The sequence below is a fragment of the Lepidochelys kempii genome, chromosome 9 (assembly GCF_965140265.1).
Source record: "Lepidochelys kempii isolate rLepKem1 chromosome 9, rLepKem1.hap2, whole genome shotgun sequence".
Classification (NCBI taxonomy): Eukaryota; Metazoa; Chordata; order Testudines; family Cheloniidae; genus Lepidochelys; species Lepidochelys kempii.
The window spans coordinates 88,018,600-88,041,079 of record NC_133264.1 but is presented as its reverse complement, the minus strand read 5'-3'; the positions used below and the strand labels follow the sequence as shown (position 1 = coordinate 88,041,079).

Sequence of the window (22,480 nt, the reverse complement as noted above, 5' to 3'; positions counted from 1 at the left end):
TTGAATGGAAGGTAAATGCAAAGTAGTACTATTGTTCAGCAAGAAAAGGGATTACCAAGGATAATTTCTAGCTTTCTCACCATATTTGATTCTCTTTTTTGTGCTCTTACAGCACTGACTTTCTAATTTGTTTTCTCTTGGTTTCTTCCTACCCCCTCTGGCCCCCAAATAAAACTTTTGATGTTTTGTTGTACATTCTTGCACAAAATGAATACATTCATAACTAGTGGTGACATTTATATAATCTGTGGGATCCCCCCAAAAATCTAGCTGCTCAACAGCCAAATGGGATCTGTATTGGGAAGACATGCAAAATAGGTAGCTTATCCAACCAGCTGGTTAACTGTTACAGTAAATTCCAAGAGCTGCGTCCTTCCTATTGGCTAAGAAGGACTTAATTTCGGTGGGAGAAATCTATCCATATCTCCTCTCATTGCAATACACTTAATATGTAAGCAGCTTCTGATGTAGTCTTTGATTGTAATGTGCACTGTGCTGCTATAGCTCAGACAATTTAATTTCCTTCCACATCCTCTTCGTCTTGGTCACTGCTGTTCAGATCCTATTAGTCTTGACTAGTGAAACCAATGACCAAAAAGGCAAATAAGTAAATGTCCTTGTGAATTAGGTTTCTGTTAATTAATTCCATTCTTGTTTAAGGGGAACTGAGACTTAGTACAGAGAAGACTGATCAAAAACATAAAAGAAATTGTGTCAAATGCTTTTGCCTCAGAAACTTTGTGGTAGTGGTTTTTATAGCCTACTTAACAATTGGACACACTCACAAGAAGTTATTGGTAATAGACTTGTAAGCAAATAGAAGCATTTTTGATCTCTCTATAATGCCAAATACAATTGAGTAAAGCAGTATTTGTGTAAGCTTGGTTCTTTGATTTTTTATTAAAGTGGAAATAGTCCAAGAAGCTACTTCGTTTTTCTTACCATATGTCATCACAGATTACATTGACATCTAGTTTAAAATAATCCTTTTTATTCTTAGAAGCTCATTATTAAAAGCACCAAAAATGTGTCAATTTATCAGTAACAAGACTTGCTGAAGCTTTTTTTCTCAGTTGTAAGAACAAATATTTGCATATTCAGCCTTTTATTTGACAAGTATACAACATCACACTTACTTGCCCCCTTAGGTAATGGTGATCATGTTTTGTGCTTTCACTGTGGTGGAGGACTGCAAGAGTGGCAGCAGAATGAAGACCCTTGGGAGCAACATGCTAAATGGTTTCCAGGGTAAGGTACTTGTTGTGCACACTTCCATTTACAGTATGTTGCATCTGCCACAAAAGGAGAATGTATTAACATGACCTCAAAAGGCTCAGTTTGGCTAAGCATTCAGTGGTTTGGATGCTTATCCAAATAATTTGAAATGGTTGAGATGCCCTTCTCACCATCACCTCCGTGTCCTCACTAACTTTGTTGTGGAGAGGCAACTCTCTTATAGCAGCAGTAAGAGTCTTCATGGGTGGCTGTGTTTCTTCTCATCCGTAGGAAGCATGGCTTTCAAGGTGCCCTGTAGTGAGGCCCATTTGCTCCCACTCACAGCATATTCTTGGAGAGAAGAGTCTTTGCTTATGTTATAAGCATTATGTGCAGCTGTGATATTATATTGGGAGTGAGCTATGTAGAAGTCTCAAGAGAAGACAAACTGCTGTTTATGCAGCACACTTACACTTAAAAATAAAGGCCTAAATTTTCAAAAGTGAGTAGCGATTTTGGGGTGTCGCAATTTTTTGGTGGCCAACATGACACCATAAAGAGACCTGTTTTTTTCAAAGAGCACATTATTTTTTCCTTTTGAAAATGAAGCCCTCTTAAGATGTCTTGAATATAAACTATATTTCTCTCTCCAGTCGTCCCTTTCCAGGTGTTTGGGTATAGTTCTTCCCTGCTGGCAAATAGACGAATGTTCATTGAGACATTGATGTGATCCTCCATTTGCTGGCTTCCAGAGTTCACTTGTTTCGATCTCCATCATGAGCATCCTGCTAATTCTGGCTGAGGAGAGAGGCCTGACCAAAGGAGAAAGCGGTATAGACCTGAACACTGGTGTGCAGAAGCCTTTGCAACAGACGGAACAGAGCAGCTCTAGGAGGATTTTTAGCTTCTGCTGCAGCATATGAAACACTAAGAGCTTGTGGTCTCTCAGGCTATGTCTATGCTACGGACCTTACAGCGGCAGAGCTGTACCGCTGCAGCTGCGCTGCTGTAAGGTCTCATATGTAACTATTCTATGCCGCCAACATAATTAAACCACCGTCAATGAGCCGCGGTAGCTGTGTCAGCGGGAAAGTGTCTCCTGCCGACATAGCGCTGTCCACACTGGTGCTTTTGTCGGTGAAATTTGTTGGTCAGGTGTGTTTTTTTTCACACTCCTGACCAACAAAAGTGCTAATGTAGACAGAGCCTCAGTCCCAGGTACCAACACTCCAAACCTTGCAGTAATATAGCATGGCTGTGTCACTCACACAGTTTAGGAAATATGCTCATGCCACCAGAATTTCACACTCCAAGCAGACTCCTTCAGTGAGTTCCTCCTGAGCCTTCTCATGGGGAATTAAAGGACTGGGTGATTTTTAAAAAAACAAAAAGATAAGAGGGATCCAGATGTTACCTTGTTTAGTTTCGGTCCTGCCACTTATGTGTGATGCCACTTAAGACTTCTAGATCTACGGCAGCCTCAACAGCAACCAGAAAGTCACTAAGGTTTGAAGTAATGGTTAGTCTACCAAACATCAGATCCTCTCAGCATTTTCTTTCAAAGGGGGACACCTCATCAGACTAGAGCACCAGGGAATTCAACAGTTCCTGCAAATAGAAAGAACTTCAGGTATCCTCACCATAAACTATCTAGGCTACAGTTTCTGTCTCTGTTCCTAGGAATAGATTTATACAGCTCAGATCATATTGCTGGGGAGAATGGCCATAGTTTGTCAAGAGAGGATCCTTCAACAAGAATAAATCCTTCCGCGTCTCAGAGCACATACGGAGCTGAATGCTACTGCCTCCTTCAAGCAATTATAACATGCTTGCCCCCAGTCTCCTGGACTTAATTGGAGGAAGAACACTCTGCTTCTTCAGTGAATAAGCCCATACAGTATCATCAGTGGCAGTTCCTGCAGTTATAGAAGAAAATTTAGTTTGACTTTTCAACAATTTCTTTTTCTTACACCAACCCAGTCCTGGTTTTAGAAAAGTAAATTAATTCCTTAGAGGATTGTTTCCCAATGGAGTCTTTGAGGAGTTAGCTCAAGTTGAATTCATTTATTCATTGGATCTATCTCCATATGTTAATCTTATGCTTTCCTTCCTGCTTTCTTTGTTTTGCACCCCTGGCTCCCAGACCACTGTTCAAATACATTTTTCCTTTCTGGCTCATGATAGGTAAGGTGCTTGTGAAGGGGTGTGACCTACCATGCTAGCACCTTCCGCTGGTTGTCTTGCGGATCAGCTCCACAGGTCGGTACGCTTGACTCCTGGTGGTGTCTTGCCCACCGTCACTTATGGTCCTGGATCCGTGTTGTTCCAAGGACCATGACATCCTCTTTAGGACACAGCCCTCTGGCTGTACCACACTCTGTGCTCCCCCTTTCCGGGGGGACAGTACCACAGTCCAATGGTCCAGCCACTTCCTCAGTGGGGGAGGGGGGGACCCGGGTTCTGGTCCAGGGACGCTGTAGATAACAGCCCCACACTGCGTCCCCTCCAACCTCTCAGTCTATTTCCCTGGGCCAGTTCCCAGCGGCCCCAGTACCTTCTTTGTTCGTGCCTCAGGGTCTCAGTCTGCAACTCCCAGCCAGGAGCTCTTCCCTAGCTCCCTGGTCCCTGCTAGCAGCACTGTTCTGTCCAGGGTGCTGGCTTTCTTCTGCATGCAAGGCAGCCAGTTGTCCCTCCTTGAGCTCCAGGAAGCAACTGAACCTGCTCTTCCCTGCAACTCTTCTTATATGGGCATGCCAGGCCCTATTGGCTGCTCCTTGCAGCCCCTCTCCTGTCGGCTGCTTTCTGTGCTGCCTCCCTAGGGCTCCATTAACTATTTACACACCAATGTGTAAATCTGGCTATTGTTTATAGCCTCATCACAGGCTATAAACAATAGCCAGATTGTTCATCATTTGTGTCTAGAATTGACCAATATTGTACTGGTACCCATAACTGACAGATATCAACAGAAGAGCGGATCCACCTTCTAAAAACAGGTGATCTGTCAACCCAGGACTTGATTTTTATTTCATTTTTACGAACTTTGAAAATGCAGGTCCGTAGAAGTAATGTCTTTTTGGTGAAGATCATCACAACTACAATATGTTCTTGCGGGTAGTCCAAAACCAGTTAGGATGCTAGGATTTGGGGGAACAGTTTCTCACTGTTTTGACAGATGACTCATGAGCTTAATGTTGATATACTGAAATTTCTTCAAAATGATCTGGACATGGTGCATTCATCAGCAGTATCCACCTATTAAGTACACAGGTTATCTCTTGGAGTTAATCCATGCACAATTAGATTCAGCAGGGTGGTCAACAATCTAGACTGCCAACACCATCTGAGAGACTGAATTACTCTTCTCCCACCTTATTAATTCCTATGGCCATCAACACCAAAAGAGGTCCGCTCTCAGCAATAAGGACTGGAAGTGTTTAGACTTTTTTGGGAGGAAAGCATACTTCTCGGCTAATGCTTTGGTTTTGAATTGCTAATTACCAAGCTCTGACGGTGAAATAAGACTACTTAACCTATTTGGAACTGAGCAATTTTATTGAGCAGCTTCCTGAGTCACACCATGACCATTTTAAGGAGATGGAAAGAGGGAAAGTTAGTGGACAAGACAACACTACAATCTGCCCTCGACACAGTGGCAAGGTCCATATCCGTGGCCGAGGTGATGCAACATGCGTCATGGCTCTATCTATCAGGCTTCCTGAAGGAGATACAATCAACTGTTGAAGACCTTCCCTTTGAAAACAGTGAGTTCTTCACAGAGAAGACTGATGCCTCTCTTCACACCCTGAAGGATTCTAGGGCCATTCTCCATTCGCTGGGTGTCTACATGCCAGGACAAAAGAGAAAATTCAGTCCACCGCGCTAGCACAAACCACTCACATACCTATATTTGGCTCAGCGTTACTGCAAGCTACAGAGAAAGAAAAATAAATTTTGAGGCATAACCCATCTGGCTTGCAGTCTTTGCTGTCTATATCCAAGCACCACTTTTGAAGTGTTGGTTGAGGCATCAGACCACTCCCACCAACTGCTACAGCTGACCAGCGTTATACATCCATTTGGCTACCATTGTATATAATATTGTAATGGGTACTCTATTAATTTTACTTCCCTTCTCCATCTCTCTTCAGGGACCCTTCTCATGAGAGTTTACTATGATGAGGTAGATAGTCTCTTCTAATTAGGAGCCATAGAACCAGTACCTCAACATCTACGAGGCAAAGGTTCTACTCTTGCTATTTTCTAATACCCAAGAGGAAGGGGGGTTGGAGACCCATACTAGACCTCAGCTCTCAACACGTTTGTCAAGGCTCAAAAATTCAAGATGGTCACTCTAGCAACGATCATTCCAGCATTGGAACAGGGAGACTGTTTTTTGGCCGTCGACCTTTAGGACGCCTGTTTCCATATCTCAATCCTACCGACTCTCAGACTATGTTCCTCAGATTCACTCTGGGTTAAGACCACTACGGATACAGGGTACTCTACATTGGGCTATCGTCGGCCCTGAGAGTCTTTTCCAGGGTTCTCTCAGTAGTGGCTGCACACTTTCGCTCCTAGGGGATCATGATTTACCCTTATCTGGACGATTGCCTCCTCAGAGCCGTCTCTCCAAGAGGCCCGCCAAGTCACCAAAGCTACAATGCACTTGTTCACAGACCGGGGCCCATGGAAAAATGCCCAAAAATCAACCCTAGTTCCAGTGCAACATCTGGAATTCATAGGTGCCATTCTCAACTCATTACAGGCCAGCGCTCTCCTACCTAAACACAGATTCCTCTCCCTGGCCATGCTCATAGAGACAGTTCAAAGGAGCCCGCAAATATCAGTCAAACACTGCCTCCAACTTTTGGGGCATATGGCAGCAGGCACAGCGGTAATACCTCATATCAGGCTTCATGTGCGATGCCTCCAGATGTAGTTCAGCTCAGTTTACAGACCAAACAGGGACAGACTCAACAAATCCCTGTCACTGCCCACCAGGATCAAAAACTCCTTGGTGGAAAGAACCAGACAATGTTTGCAAAGGGATCCCCTTCTCGCAAACCCACGCATCATTGCCTCTCACCACTGACACATTGCTCATAGGGTGGGGCGTGCATCTAAATGACCTCATGACACAATGCAAGTGATCACTCACAGAAATATCCTTTCACATCAACCTCCTTGAGCTAAGGGTGGTCAGGAATGCCTGTACCCATTTCCTCCAGCTGATCACACACGAAAGTCCTAACAGACAACATAGCTTGTACGTAGTACATACAAGGGGGAGCTAGGTTGCCCTCCTTCTGTGTGGAAGCAATGAGATGACGGAACTGATGTATCTCCCATGGCATCACACTGTCGGCACGCTACTTCCCAGGCACATAAAACTCGATAGTGTACAGTCTCTCAGTTGCAAATTCCCACATGACCACGAGTGGGAGATAAACCTAGTAGTATTTCACGATCTATTCAGGTGGCATGGGGACACCGACCATGGACCTGTTCACCACTTACCTGAACAGGAAATGTCCTATCCCTGCTCTGGAGCAGTAGCATGGAAAACACTCCCTGGGCAATGCTCTCCTCCTCCTCCCCAGGGACAGGAACCTTTTCCCCTGCTGTCAAAAGTCCTGCTCAAAATGAAGAGGCTGAGCAGATGTCTTACTGATTACTCCCACTTGACCGAGACAGACTTGGTACTCTTACCTGTCACAGCTCACAACATGCCCACTGAGATCTCTCCAGTCCACCCCAGGCCCCTTTTACAGAATGAAGGACACACCCTACATCCCAATATGGGGATTCTTTGCCTCAAGATATGGCTCCTTGATGGTTCCAACACCTAGAAAGCTCTGCTCAAAGGAGGTACAGGAGGTATTATTACACAGTAGAAAGTCCTGGACACGCCGTACATCCCTGCAAAAATTGTCCAGGTTCTGGATTTGGAGTATTTCCCAACAAATTTCCCTGACATTCATCGTTCTTCCACAAATCTTAGACTATATTCTAACCCTAAAAAAATCATGAGTATCTTAAAGCTCTCTGAGTCCACCTATCGGCTATAACAGCCTTCCACCAACCAGTAGAGGGATACTCAGTGCTATCACACCTGACCACTAAAAGATTCCTCAAAAGGGATAATAAACCTCTTCCCACAACCCTGACTTCCTACCCTCATATGGAACCTAAACCTGGTACTGAAAGAACTGACTTGGTCTCCCTTCGAACCCATGGCTACCTGTTCACTTACATACCTCTCAATGAAAACAGCTTCCTGATAGCAATCACCTCGTCTAGGAGAATAGGGGAAATAGCGGCTCTGATGGCACGTTCCCCTACATGGTATTCTTTTGGGACAAGGTTATGCTCAGGCCTCACCCAAAATTCATCCATGAGGTAACCCCCCTGTTTCATGTGAACCAGTTGATTCACTTTCCAACCTTTTACCCCAAGTTTCACTGAGACAACAGGAAGGCTATATTACTCATACTAGATGTCAGATGAGCCCTTGCCTCCTACCTAGATAGGACAAAGGCTTCCAGGAAGTCTCCCAAGCTTTGCCTTGCCATTGTGAGACGATCCAGGGGCTCAGTAATGTTGGTCCAGGGACTCTATAAATGGGTCTCAAAGTGCATTAGACAATGTTATCGGGGTCGTAATATGACCCCTCCAGATACTATTTGTACGCTCTCCATGAGGTTGATCTCCTCATCTGTCACCTTCTTTAAGAATGTCCCTATCTTGGAGATCTGTAGAGTGATGACATGGCTGGCTGTCCACACCTTCGTAGAACGTTATGCCATCAGTGGGGACACTGCCTCCAATGCCCTCTTCGGCTCCACAGTACTGTCATCTGTAACTGACCCAACTCCAAAATCCAACCCGCCAATAGGGATACTGTTCTGGAGTCACCTACAGTGAAGTACCCATAGGGACATAAAGAAGGAGGAAGTTACTCACCTTGTGCAGTAACAATGGTTCTTCGAGAGGTCTGTCCCTATGGGTGCTCCACAGCCCACCCTTCTCCTCCTACTTCGGAGTTCTTGTTAATGTCTCTATGGTAGAGAAGGAACTAAGGGGGTTAGCCGTGCACTCTGACTAGCCTCATGGCAAGCCACGAGGAGAAACCGTGTATGTGCTGGCCTAATAGACACTGCTACTGAAGTTGTCCAATCAGCAGCACCAGGACGTAAGCATACCTACGGTGGAGCACCCAGAGGGGGATACATCTCGAAGAACCATTGTTACTGCACAAGGTGAGTAAATTATTCTTACGTTTGATTTTCAAGATCTCAGTTATGGGATGTAATTCATATATTAACTGCTTTTGGAAAGTCAGCTAAACTCTTCAGAGCCAGCAAACCATTATCAAGAATTTTCTGTGTCTATCAAGAATTCTCATTATCGAGAATTATCCATTGTACTGTCTCCGTCAGTTGGCAGAAAGGAGCTATACCCAAGTGCTTGGAGTGGCATAAAAGATATTGAAAAGAGGGATAGAACAGGTAAGGAAAATGTCTATTTGTCCATGACTGTGGTTCATTGCTTACAAAAAGATTAAAAAAGAGTTGATATTTAAAAGTTATATTGTATTTCCTTGTTTGCAAAGTTTGTTTTTCTTTTATAAACCAGTGATTGTGGCTACCATGGCCAGTGAATGTAAAGTTTTGTGATTCCAATTGCTGAGAGTCCATGACAAATAAACATTGTTGATGAAGCTCACTTCCTTTCGCTATCAGAATGTTATTTAAAATGTTTAAATGACATCTATGATTCCAGTTACATTTTCAGAGAAAGAACTTCAAGAGCAGAAATATTCTTTGAAATGCAGAATTACCCAAATTCTTCTGAAAATTGTGTGTTCAGCTTTGTTTATTTTCCCATGTGTACAATGCTTTTTGTAATTTAAAATCTTTTGTGACTATAGATGCAAATACCTGCTACAAGAGAAGGGCCAAGAATTTGTAAACAGTGTTCAGTTAACGCCTTTACCGAGGGATTCCATGGTAAGTTGTCTTTTTTCACCATCTACTGTTTTAGTTTCCCTAGAGAAATAACTTTTAATTACAGATAACATTGTATAACTTCACATTTTTTGTGAAATCAATTTATCATGTGAATACAGAATATATCTAGTGATAGTATATAGTTATAACACTGCTTTGATCATCAACAGGAAGCGGAAGGGATTCAATTACAGTGTAGCAATATGATTAGGGCACTTCCAAATTCATGGCTGTAAAACATGCATCACAGACTCTGAAATCTGATCTCCCCCGTGAAATCTGGCTATTGTAGGAAAGGGGCAGGGCTGGGGCTGCCCCAGCCGGGGCTTCCTACCATGTGCTGAGCTCTCGCTGCTGGGCCCAGCCCAGGTTGGGAAGGGACAGGACTTCTTTTTCCCCTGCAGATGCTGCTCCCGGAGCCACGTCAGACCCTCCTCTGGGAACCTTCCCCGGCTACAAAAAGCCCGTGACCTGGGTGTATGGTAATCCACCCCCTCAAATCCTGCAACACTCCTGTGCTGGAAGCGGTACAAGCTTTAGATCAGTGGTGGGCAACCTGCGGCCTGTCAGGGTAATCCGCTGGTGGACCGTGAGACAGTGTTTACATTGACCATCCACAGGCATGGCTGCCCGCAGCTCCCAGTGGCCGCAGTTCGCCATTCCCGGCAAATGGGAGCTGCGGGAAGCGGCACAGGACGCAGGGATGTCCAGGGAGACTTCAGCTCTATGCAACACCCGTGTCCTTTAGTCTATAAGCATTTTCCCACCACCAGTGTCCAACTATATACAATTCTTAAAGATTTCTCACCTACCACAGGCTGGGTCAGTAACCACCTCCCTGTCTGACTGACCTCTCTCTCTGGCTGCCTCCCTCCTTTTGGCTCCTTCCCAGCCTTTGTAGCTCCTGCCTATCAGTCTAGCAGGTGTTGCCAATCGCAAAGCAGACATAAAACTTTTCATCCAGCCCCAATCTATCCCCCTTGATTGTGGCAGGGGCTGATTAGGTGTGTTTGCAGCAGCACCCTGCCACAAACACCCAAAGCATGGTGTTACATTCCTCACCATCTTGGTGAATAGCCATTGATGGACCCGTTCTCCATGAACTTTCTAATCTTTTTTTTGAACTCAGTTATACTTTTGGCTTTCACAACATCACCTGGCAATGGATTCTACAGGGATGACTGTTGCATGAAGAAGTACTTCCTTTTCTTTGTATTAAACCTGCAACCTATTAATTTCATTGCATGACCCCTTGTTCTTGTGTTATGTGAAGGAGTAAATAACACTTCCTTATTCGCTTCTATCAAATCGTGAGTGGTGTGAAGGACCTCTATAATATCCCACCTTGGTTGTCTCTTTTTCAAGCTGAATAGTCCCTCTCTTCTTAATCTTGCCTCATATGGAAGCTGTTCCTTATGCTTAATCTTTTTGTTGTTGGTTTTTTTTTTGCCCTTCTCTGTACCTTTTCCAATTCTAATATATCTTTTTTGAGATGGGGTGACACAAACTGCACACAATATTCAGAAGTGTGGGTGTACCATGGATTTATGTAGTGGCATTATGATATTTACTGTCTTATTAGCTATCTCTTTTCTAATGGTTCCTAACATTGTTAGCTTTTTTGACTGCCGCTGCACATTGAGCCAATGTTTTTAGAGAACTGTCCACAATGACTCCACAGTCTTTTTCTTGAGTGGTTACAGCTAATTTAGACCCCATCGTTCTGTATGTATAGTTGGGATTATATTTTCCAGTATGCATTACTTCACATTTATCAACACTGCCATTTTGTTGCCTAGTTTTGTGAGATCCCTTCGTGATGCCTCACAGTCTGCTTTGGATTTAGCTATCTTGAGTAATTTTATATTCTCTGCAAATTTTGCCAACTCACTGTTGACCCCTTTTTCAAGATCGTTTATGAATGTTGAAGTGATCGTATACATATGGCTTATTACAGGATGGTTTGAGATTTGTCCACATTGTTTGTTTATGACAGAATGGTTTGGTTCTACCACCACTGGCTGCTTAGGCAAATTACTTCTGCTTTCTGTGCCTCAGTTTCTTCATGTGTAAAGTGGGGATTATGACAGTGACCTCCTTTATAAAGTGCTCTGAGAGTGGTTGATGAAAAGTGCTGTATAAGAACTAGGTGGTATTATTTAAGTGTTTCCAATCCTGTTGAAGGAGATGACTAATAAAAGACTGGATTCCTGTTGAATCGCAGCTGAGTCATGGTGTCACACTCAGCATGATGAATAGCAAAAGCCTTTTTCTTACCCTTTCCTTACCGCTGTTTAGAAATTTTTCTTTGGTTGCAGGGGACTTAATCTAAGTTTATATTTCTGTTTTAGATAGAAGCTTCTGAGAAGACATCACTACTTATAGGTATCAGTAAAACAGTTACATTTATGTGTCCTTAGTTTGCCTTCCTCACCAGGTTCTGTTGTTGTGGCTTATGTTTGTGGGGAGAATGAAAGAAATGGCTAATTTTGAAGGTGACCCTACTATGCTTTATATAGGAAAAGGGAAGCTAACTCATTAAATTACGCTCTTCTTTTACGTCCTTCCTTCCAAACACTTAAATAATAAGCACAACATATGGATGAACTGCTGAACAGATAATGTAATTTGGGAGCCAGAGTGTAAATTTATCACTTCATTAACCTGAAGGTAAAAAAATCAATGAATAAATTCTAACCTTGATAGGGGGAAAAAACCTAGTGTTTTGCGAGTGGCCAAATACGGGGGGGTGTTTGTGTGTGTGTGTTAAAAGGTGTAGACCACAGTAGAAGTAAATTTAATGTATAGTTACACCTCTATATCTTTATGGCCAGTAAGTACACTTTACAATTACTAAGTTGTTAAGGAGTACTTGTGGCACCTTAGAGACTAACCAATTTATTTGAGCATAAGCTTTCGTGAGCTACAGCATCCGATGAAGTGAGCTGTAGCTCTCAAAAGCTTATGGTCAAATAAATTGGTTAGTCTCTAAGGTGCCACAAGTACTCCTTTTCTTTTTGAGATGTTAAGAGTATAGGAAGAATATCAGGGAATGCCAAAAGTGTTTGGGTCTCTCCTTGAATGAAAATGCTGTCACAAAAATACTTGGGAAGGCTTAAATAAGAGCCTAATTGTCTCTCATATCTGTATGAGAGGTTCTAGCACTCTTTCTTATAAACATAAAACAAAAAAGTGAGAAAATAGTGATGAGTATAGCAGCAGGATTATCTTACAGCTACTTAAAAATATTTAGTTGGTAGGAAAAGATATCTACCATTGATATGCAGTGATTCCACAACAACTTAGATTTATAAAATATTCTGGGGCATAATGACAGGTTTCAGAGTAGCAGCCGTGTTAGTCTGTATTCGCAAAAAGAAAAGGAGTACTTGTGGTCTCTAAGGTGCCACAAGTACTCCTTTTCTTTCTGGGGGATAAGTGTCTCTAAGTATATTCACATATGAGAGAGCTCTAGTTTCACTGCAAGCAGTTTTGCCAAGGAAAAAGGAACTGAGTAACCCTTAAATGTAGTCAAAATGAGTGGAAATAGCGAATACCTTGCGAATAAACCTAATCAAAGAATTCCACTGTGAAGGAAAGGGGAGGCATAATGGTAGAAAAATAATTTCCTACTGTTATATGTGTATCTGATAAGACAGGGAGGCACACATTACAGTACTATTGATTGTACTGCATTTTGGTTTTGTAACCTTAATAAATTGGCAAGTTGCTTATAGTCTGGGTATCGGTGGGTTATATTTTTTATAAATTGAAAGAAAGTATATTAAACAAACCTTTACCTGTACTTAAGGATTTAAGCTAAATTATAAAGATAATTTGGATCCAGGTGTGGTAAGATCTATGATTACTGCTACGTGAGGAAACATTCTGTGTAAAAAGATATAGTGAACATTTCCGTTGACAGAGTGATCTGAATGGATAAAATCTAGGAGTCTTTGTAATATAAGTAGGGTGGGCAGTGGAAGGGTTGGGAATATAGCAAATCTGGGGGGTGTCCTAGTTGTTTGATGTTTGATTTATATTTCACAGTGCAAAATCAGCAGTCAGAAATTTAATTGTCTAACTTTTGGTTAAGTGTTATAAAGTTCTTTAAAAAATTTCAGTGAACACTGCTGACTATTTCTAATTTGCTCTGGGTTAAACTGATTTTTCCCTCAATGTTTGTTAAAGATGATGATCTCCTGCAAAACCAGTTGGTACAGGATGCCATGCGTATGGGTTTCAGTTTGTCTGAGATTAAGAACATTATGGAGAAGAAACTGCAGACATATGGAGAAAACTACACATCTGTTGAAGTTCTAGTTTCAGATATAATAAATGCTCAAAAAGAAAACGTACAAGAAGAAGTGACCAGTGAGAGATCACTACCGAAAGGTGAATTTTTTAAAATTACAAGATATAGATGCAAAAGATTATAACAGATTGTATTAAATATCTTATTGGTATATTTCCGTTGCCATCTTTGCGTAACACAAAATTAATGCATGTAATATGTGTCATTTTTCGAGAATTCAATAGGGTAATCATATACACAACTACTTCAAACAAAAAAAAAAATTACATTTTATTTAACCAGCAGCATTTAAGAATATTCTGCTTTATGTTAGAAAAGAGCCGCCTACCACTGATGCTACAATAATGTATAGTATTAGAGATGCTGTCTACCTGAAATCTAGCCACTTTCAAAAATGTATTAAAAGTAGTTTCAGATTCTATCCCTACTCCCAAATTCCTTTGCCAATATTTGTGCTTTTATTATCACTTGTTTTTTTTTAAATATGTCAAGTCTTCATCCCCTCCCTCTCCTGCTGGGGTGAGTATTTCTCACAGTAGATGGGAAACGACTGTACAGGAGAACTACGAAATAGACTATACACAAAGTGCTGTCAAATGTCCAGGATAAATAAATGGCAAAAAAATAAAGAGAACCTCTACTTTCCTCTAATCTTTCTGTTATAAAACTCTGAAAGGTTAATTAATAAAATATTTTTACAAGTATTGTAGCCTACAAACCTTGGTCATGGCCCAAGACCCCACTGTGCCAGGTGCTGTACAAACACAGAACAAAAATATGGTCCGTTCCAAAGACCTTACAATCTGAGTATAAGAACAGATGGAGGAAACAATGAGACAATAGTGGTCAGAATGATACACTGTTATATTAGTGCACGAGTGGCCTAGATGCTGTCAGGTTTTTTTGTAGGCATCACAACAAAAGAGTTTTAAGGAGCATTTTGCATTAAGGATAATGCATTAGTTTTGCGGACATTATGGGGAGCTTCTCCCAAGCATGGGGACAGCATTCCAGACAAAAGCAGTTTTTTTTTTCCAAGTAGCACACAGTTTTATAATACAGAACTAAAATAGCATGTATAGTTAATCCTTTTGGCAGTACAACTTTTTAAATTAACTCTTAAAACAGTTACTCTTTGGTGCCTATAACAAAACCAAATAAAAACAATTTTCTCTGCCTATCTTTAGTTGAATAAAAAATTCTACTTAGGAAATATTTTACACAACACATGACACCTTTTTTCCTATTTAAATTTTCGGGGGAGCAGGGGAGGTGTCAATGTGATATGTTAGCTTTTTTCAGCACTCTGTATTCTTTCCTTTTGTGAACTGGAGTTCCCTATTCCCCATTCTGCTCCCTATGCATAGCATTACAATGTAGTCTTACTAATATTTCTCAAATAACACAACAGAATATAATATTTTTTCTACAACTCTAGGCACATATTGTAAGGTATGAATACATACATATATGCACCTACATTTAAAGACTTAGACATTTTAGGCTAGCTTGGTGTCTGGGAGTAAGGAGAGCAACAGTGACTTTAAGGAGGCCTGATGGCTGCTCTGACTGAGGACTGGTGCCCATGGCCCAAGCTGGGAATCAGTCAAGTAATAGCAGCATCCCAACCATAGACTCTAATTATCAGGCAGAAGCAGAGTGGTGTAGAAACCAAAATGCCAGTCCTGTGTCATGGAGGATTCCCCCTATGCAGAGACTTTCCTCTGCTCTGATCCACTGAGTTTGTGCCAGTTCACTGAGACAAAGGGGTTATAAAATGAACACAATATGGCTAGGAATCTGGCTCTTTTGTGTTATGATATGATGACCTACAGTTCATGGCAATTTATCCGGTCGGCAATGCTGATGGGCCCCCTCTACGTAATGAGTGTCTTTCTCTTTCCTGACAAGTGTTTGCAGGCAGCTGCCAATGGGAAGCCCATGTGAAAAGCTTCTGCAGATAGTTCTAGATCTGTATATAGAGAGGGTTAAACTCCCATCTTTCTCCACTGTGGGGAGCATAATCTCTCTCCCACCATGTGGAATGATGAGGAGGAGAGTACAGATTGTAGGGTTTGTAGTCTCTAACATGTTTTTTTCTTGTTTAGGGGATGATTTATTCCTGTCATACCAAGAAAACTTAGTTTGTATGGGGAAGGTAGTTTAAGAGATTAGCTACTTTTATTAAGTATGTTAACTTGTTCCGTGTGTTTCCCTTTTCCTCAGATCTGAGTACTGAAGAGAAGTTAAGACGTTTACAGGAGGAAAAGATGTGTAAAATTTGTATGGATAAAGACATCTCAGTAGTTTTTATTCCCTGTGGCCATCTGGTTGCTTGTAAAGAATGTGCTGAAGCAGTTGATAAATGCCCTGTGTGTTGTATGGTTATTACAAAAAGACAGAAAATATTTATGTATTAGTCATATGTACAGTGCTGTTTGTGCAAATGTTTGCTGTTACATTGTTTAAAATCACTGTAATGCAATAACAAACAGTTGGGATGTTCAGCACTGTAGCACACAAATATATTTATGGAGAGTCTAAAGTTTTGGGATAATAAAAACAAAGCTTTAGTCAGTGCCCTAAAAGCTCATGAACTGACAGTCAGAAGCTGCTAAATTTGCGCTTATAGCTCTCACATTCAACTGCAACCTCTATTCCTCTCCAGTTTGTCCCTTCACTTTAATTGAAGTGACACACAAGAAATTCTTCCCTACGACATTCTCATATTTTATATATGTCTGAATATGCACACCTTTCTCATTTATTGTAAAGTGCATAAATTAAGTATATTATTCACTCGTATACAATAGCATGGGCAAACTGAGTGATCTGACTACAAGCTGTGCTGCTAATAACATTATAGGTTGGAATTTGTCATCTGATCTCACTCTTTACCTCTGACTCTGCCAAGTTTTCAGAAAGGATATGGGTAATAAGCTATAAAACAAACAAAAAAAAATCCAGCCATGTTTTTGTTGAATAAAATTTTAGCAAGATTAATATTATTCAAAACTAGAATAGTAAGGTTTAGCATCTGTTGAAGAAGGCAGATGTTTGTGGGTTCAGGAATGGTGACATTTTAGTGAGAGAAATAAATAGCTAAAAGTTTATGTAGTTTTGTTTTTATGTTGATTATTTTAGTGACTGTCTAATCTCTTAAACAGGGTTAAGCCCCTTTCTAACTCAGTAAAACATTAATCAGTTACACACATTACTTATAGGGAAAATGGCATCTTTTAAAATCCTCTGACCTTTTCTAAACCACTAAAACGTACAAATTATTTAAAAATTATTCACATGACAGAAAAATTAAAAAAATCATCCATATGTTTCTCTTCTCTTTTAAACAGTTTCCCCTTCCAAGCATACATTAGTCTTCCTGAGTCCAGTACAGTATGTATTTTAAAAATTGACTAATTTCACTTCTACCTTTCATTTCAACTAATTATATTCTTGTCATTTACATATCATAGAGTTACATTCCAGCATCAATGTTTAACTTACACTAAGTCCATTTATTTCTCTATCTCAGACTGCCTTAAGGCTGATCTTTTCTAGCCCCAAAACTAAAAGGATTCTTAAACTATCACACAAGTATCCCCACCCCCCGCCCACCTTGCAGGCTCACAGTTGTAGCCTGTCCTTTCTATAACCCCCTCCCAAACAGGGAGTAAGCTTGGTCCTATTTCAAAAAGCCAAAACCAATATAAACACTGTATAAAGAGTTGTCGTCCAGAACTTTTTTTGCTAGATTAACTCATAGGAAGTTCCTTGAAAATGAATGTAAACTGTAAACCATTTACATTGTCCTTTGAAGAATCATGGTCAACTTGTATATAAGAAAGATTTTCAATAACATTGCTTATACATAGTATCAAATGACATTGTCTAAAACAGTATTGTGATGACATTATACTGTAATAACTCTCCTGGCATTGTTTGAGCTCTCTCTCTACCAGGTTTTCCAGTAGAACTATAGACCTGGCCACAGAGTCTGATCTTGTAAGGTGCTGAGAGTTCTCATCGAACAACTCACATTTATTATCCGAATAAATTGAGGATTCTCAGCATCTTGCATGATCACATTTTGGGGAGGGATTTATTACAATTACAAATGTGAAAAATAAAGAGCAATTACAATTAATGATCTTAACAGATCTCCTAAGAGAACACAATATCTTATGCAGGGCTTCCCCCCTCCGCTGTGTGTGGTAATTTAAAATGCTCTAATGTAGTATGCTGCTACTTAAGTTTTGGAAGGTAAGACTTCAGCATCTGCTTCCAGTTTGAAGAACCTTTGCAAAGGTTTTTTTGGAGAGAGAGAATTTTTCAAAGTATTACTCTTTTCTTTCTGATTGGAGTTACTATATAAACTTGCTTTTCAGGGTTTTACAAAATCATTTGTTTGAAAAACTGTTGTATTTAATCTGGAGTTTTTCCCCAAGTCCTGAGAGCTTTGGTTGAACTGCCAACAGTAGGAGAACTGTTCAGATAGCTGGAGAATGAAACCTGCTGGCCCTAAGTGCCTCAGGACATTAAAGCCATTTGTACTTAAAATTTGTTAATTTCTGTTGTACTTGGATGAGAATTTGGCATGTTTTAGGATCCTGTGGCTAACAAATTCCAGTTACAGAATTATAGTTCAGGTATGACATTATTTGGAATTTCTAGATAATCAAAACATTCATTTCCAAACCCATTTTTATCATCCCATTTGTATATATTCAAGATTTGATATATTCCCAGGATGTAATCAGATGATCTGTTGTCTCTGCTTTCAAAGTAAAATATATTTTAATAATTCTTATTTAAAAATGTATTCTTCTAACAATCCAATTTTTGGATATAGACTGGTAAAAGGGGGCAAGATATAGCATATATAATTTAAGACAATGGGTATGATGCAGCAAACACTTATGCACATACAAAACTTTACTCATGTGAGTATTTCCATTGACCTCATTGCTGAGTCCTTCCCTTCCAAAGCTTTGCTTCAGTGGGACTCCTCATGTGAGTAAAATTATGCACGTGCATAAGTGTTTGCAGAATTAGGCCCAGTATAGTGCTTGTATGTACTACTTGTAAATTTAGAAATTGCCCTATTTATTTACATATATAAATTAATATTCTGCTTTTGGTTTCACAAAGGCACAACGTATAATTGAAATGGCATAATGCCCTTATTTTTGCAATTTAGGTCGTGACATAATTCAGACAGAAGTCTTAGTTTATCAAATCAATGTCAATGCTGGGTGTTCCTGTTTTAATGTGGAAAATCTGTCCAAGATTGCATGTTCCCTGTTTACTTCATGATTGTCAGTCTTAGTTTCTATATTTAAATATGTTCCTCTTTTTTTCTTTCTTTTTAAAGATTCACTGTATACATCAACAGACACTAATAGACTTCATATACTTTGTTTTCAGAACACTAACTGTGTTGTCTCATCTTAAAAATTAAACAGAAAATATATATATTTTGTGGTTAGGGTTAAGATTTTATCATGGGCATATAATGGGATAACACCAGCATAAAATTATCTTTTTCTGATCCTTCAGCTTTCTTAACAAAAAGTTTAAACTTACATGTGTCTATTTATACAGTTTTATTTTATGTATTTTGCTCAATTTGACAGTAAATCATTTTATAAAATTTCATTTTTGCTTCTAGTCAGTTTCCCTTTCTGGCTCTCAAGATATCTGTTTGAGTTCGTAACATTTCAGTTGATATTAAGTCTTGTTGTCCTCCCCTTTTTTCATCTTGTAAAAATCTGAATTTTGGATTTAAGTAAGACTTAGGTGGTGATGCCTCTCTTGAACAGTAATCTCCAAATTTGTGAAAATGAATGGACTGTATTCGCACATGTTGATATATTTCAATCTTTTGAACAGAATGATGTATTTGATGTGGAACGTTGATTAATGATGCTTAATACTGAATATGATTTTTTATTTTGTTAAAACTTTGTTAAATTTCAGTCCATTGGACTATATTTCATGAGATTATTTTTTTTAATTAGTTCTGTGTAAAATATTCACAGAACTGTTTTGTGATTCTAGTCTGACTTTATAATTAATTTTAAATAGATTAAGCGAATTTAAATTGTTTATTGTTAGTCTTTGATTTTACATGTAAAGAGCAATCATAAGATGGCATTATTTGTAATTTCTTCGCTTTGTATATGTAATATAACAGGATGTTGCTAATTAATTTTAATAAACATGGTAAATATAAATATAATGACTAAGAAGAATATAATCGACCTGAAGAAGAATTCTGTGTAGCTCAAAAGCTTGTCTCTTTCACCAACAGACGTTGGTCGAATAAAAGATTACCTCACCTATCTTGTCTCCCTAATATTGTGGGAGCAGCATGGCTACAACAACACTGAAAATAAGAACCACAGTATTCATTGTCCATATACAGTTAGATCCTACTTACCTTACTTGTACTAGTCCTGTTGACGCTCATGAGACTTTTTCTGAGTGAGGAGAGTAGAGTTTGGCCCACTGAAGTAGATGACAACTTTTAAGGAATTCAGGGTCCAGTTTAATCACTAAACTGCTTCTGGAAAACTGGCTTTTATGGTTGGGGGGTTTTTTTGTTTTTGTTTTTTCACATGATTATTTAGGTTTCAATTTACCATTTTTATTGCCTATTTTTGCAGAAAGTTTGTTTAGTAATTTAAATGTTTATAGACATTTCTCTATCATGGGAGATGATCAGAGGTGCAATGGGCAGCTAGGTACCCAACTCCTGTTGAAAGTCACTGGGGGTTCAACACTAAACTCCCATTTGTGCCTTTGAAAATTTTTTCCCATTATGTTTAAGTTGCAATGAAGAAAAATAAGTGTTTGCAAATAGGCTGTTAGCTTTTGTTTAAAACAGCTCACTCATTTAAGATCCACAGATTCATAGATACTAAGGTCAGAAGGGACCATTATGATCATCTAGTCTGACCTCCTGCACAATGCAGGCCACAGAATTTCACCCACCCACTCCTGCGAAAAACCTCTCACCTATGTCTGAGCTATTGAAGTCCTCAAATTGTGGTTTAAAGACTTCAAGGAGCAGAGAATCCTCCAGCAAGTGACCCGTGCCCCATGCTACAGAGGAATGCGAAAAACCTCCAGGGCTTCTTCCAGTCTGCCCTGGAGGAAAATTCCTTCCCAACCCCAAATATGGCGATCAGCTAACCCCTGAGCATATGGGCAAGATTCACCAGCCAGATACTACAGAAAATTCTTTCCTGGGTAACTCAGATCCCACCCCATCTAACATCCCATCACAGGCCATTAGGCCTATTTACCATGAATATTTAATTACCAAAACCATGAACTGCACACAGTATTCCAGGTGAGGTCTCACCAGTGCCTTGTATAACAGTACTAAAACCTCCTTATCCCTTACGGAAATACCTCTCCTGATGCATCCCAAGACCGCATTAGTTTTTTTGTAAAATGTGTTCTACTGAAGCAGGTTGTTTGGCATAAAACGTAAAGCATGCAGAAAGGGCTCTCTAGATAGGGGATCAAATCTATGAATAGTACAGAAGGAAGAACCTTAAGACCAGCCAAGTCTGGGGAGATGGTTTGAGCTGAATGTTATCAAAATTGTTAAGTTTTCTGTTAGTTTATCCAAATCCAAGCAAGGGGACATATTTGGATTACACAGTATGTGAACTATGTTTGAGAGCAGGTTGGAATGACAGTGGCTTTTAATATTTACTGCCTTACAATCTTTTTAAAATCCTGAAATGTAAAGCAAGTGAATTATTGAAATATTATTCAGATACATTAAATGCAGAAGAATCTCATTTTAAACTCATGCTAAGGTTAACTATTGAAAGGCACAGTGGGTCTCTAAGCTATTTGAGATGTTTTTATTTTGAAGAATCATTAATTTTTGCAACAGTCAATGTTTCAAAATGTAATTGTGAGGGACAATAAAGGGTTAAAAACCTAAATTTGTTAGTAAGATTGCAAGAGAGCTGGCTCTATAGGTGCAATTTTAAAAATTGTAATCAGTGCTGCATTTAAACTAAATGTGAGAATGTAATTAACAGCCATCAAATTGTGACTGATTGAATTAGGGAGATTATTTTTTAAAATTACTGTGATTTTCAGAGTGTCATTGAAATACGCAGCAAAATTCTTTGGAGACCAGTGCTAAGCATTTAGGGAAATAACAGGAATGAAGGATGCAAGTAAGTCTGAAGGAGCACAGATATTTGGGGAAGGGCATTGGTGGGAGGACCACAGATGCTTTCTGGCCCCCAACTGCAATACATTCATTTACACAGCTGTTTACATTTAACAATCTATTTGAAATATTTAATATTCAAAGTCTGGTGCTTTCTCCCACTTATTTCTGCAGAATGAGTCTTGCTCTCATCCTAATTCCTGGGAATGGTAGCTTCCATTGAGTTAGGGCAGAACTGTTCACTGCTATTATAGCAATGAAACTTTTCACAGGTATTTCTAAAGTAATTGTGGATAAGGTACACCTAACCTGAACGTGTATTTCCAGTGTTTTCTTGTAAAATATTATGAATATTTCTAAATATTTAAAATTCTAGTATACACAATCTCCTCTCTTTCAGGTCTGACCCTACTCAGAGACATCACAACTCCAGAGAGAAAACTTGAGGAGACAGGAATATGCCCCAGTCCACCCAGATATAGTATTTGTCCGCCAGTACCAACAGCTCCAACAGTTGAACTGGACCCTACCTTCTCCTCTGCCAAGTTAGAGGCTCCAGACGGAGCATCTCCTCAACACAGGGAGGCTAGCCCAGGTGATATGACTAATCAAGGGACAAATGGTACCCAATGCCATGGAGTCCCCCTCCACCATTTGAACCTTCATAGTGGGATTATCCCTGTGCTAGACTCTCTGGACCATGCATTCATCCTACCCACCCTTGCTGTCTCCATC

The 22,480-nt window shown here is 39.9% G+C and overlaps 1 protein-coding gene across 1 annotated transcript in view; it reads left to right on the top strand.

Moving 5' to 3' along the window:
• The window catches only part of XIAP (X-linked inhibitor of apoptosis), a 61,106-nt gene extending 38,996 nt beyond the window's left edge, over positions 1-22,110 (top strand). The window contains exons 3-7 of the mRNA XM_073361290.1: positions 1,149-1,248; positions 9,149-9,227; positions 11,579-11,612; positions 13,419-13,622; positions 15,769-22,110. Coding sequence (XP_073217391.1) covers positions 1,149-1,248; positions 9,149-9,227; positions 11,579-11,612; positions 13,419-13,622; positions 15,769-15,962 — 611 coding nt within the window. The 3' untranslated portion in view covers positions 15,963-22,110. The remainder of the gene's footprint in view (positions 1-1,148; positions 1,249-9,148; positions 9,228-11,578; positions 11,613-13,418; positions 13,623-15,768) is intronic.
• The last annotated feature ends 370 nt before the right edge of the window (positions 22,111-22,480 follow it).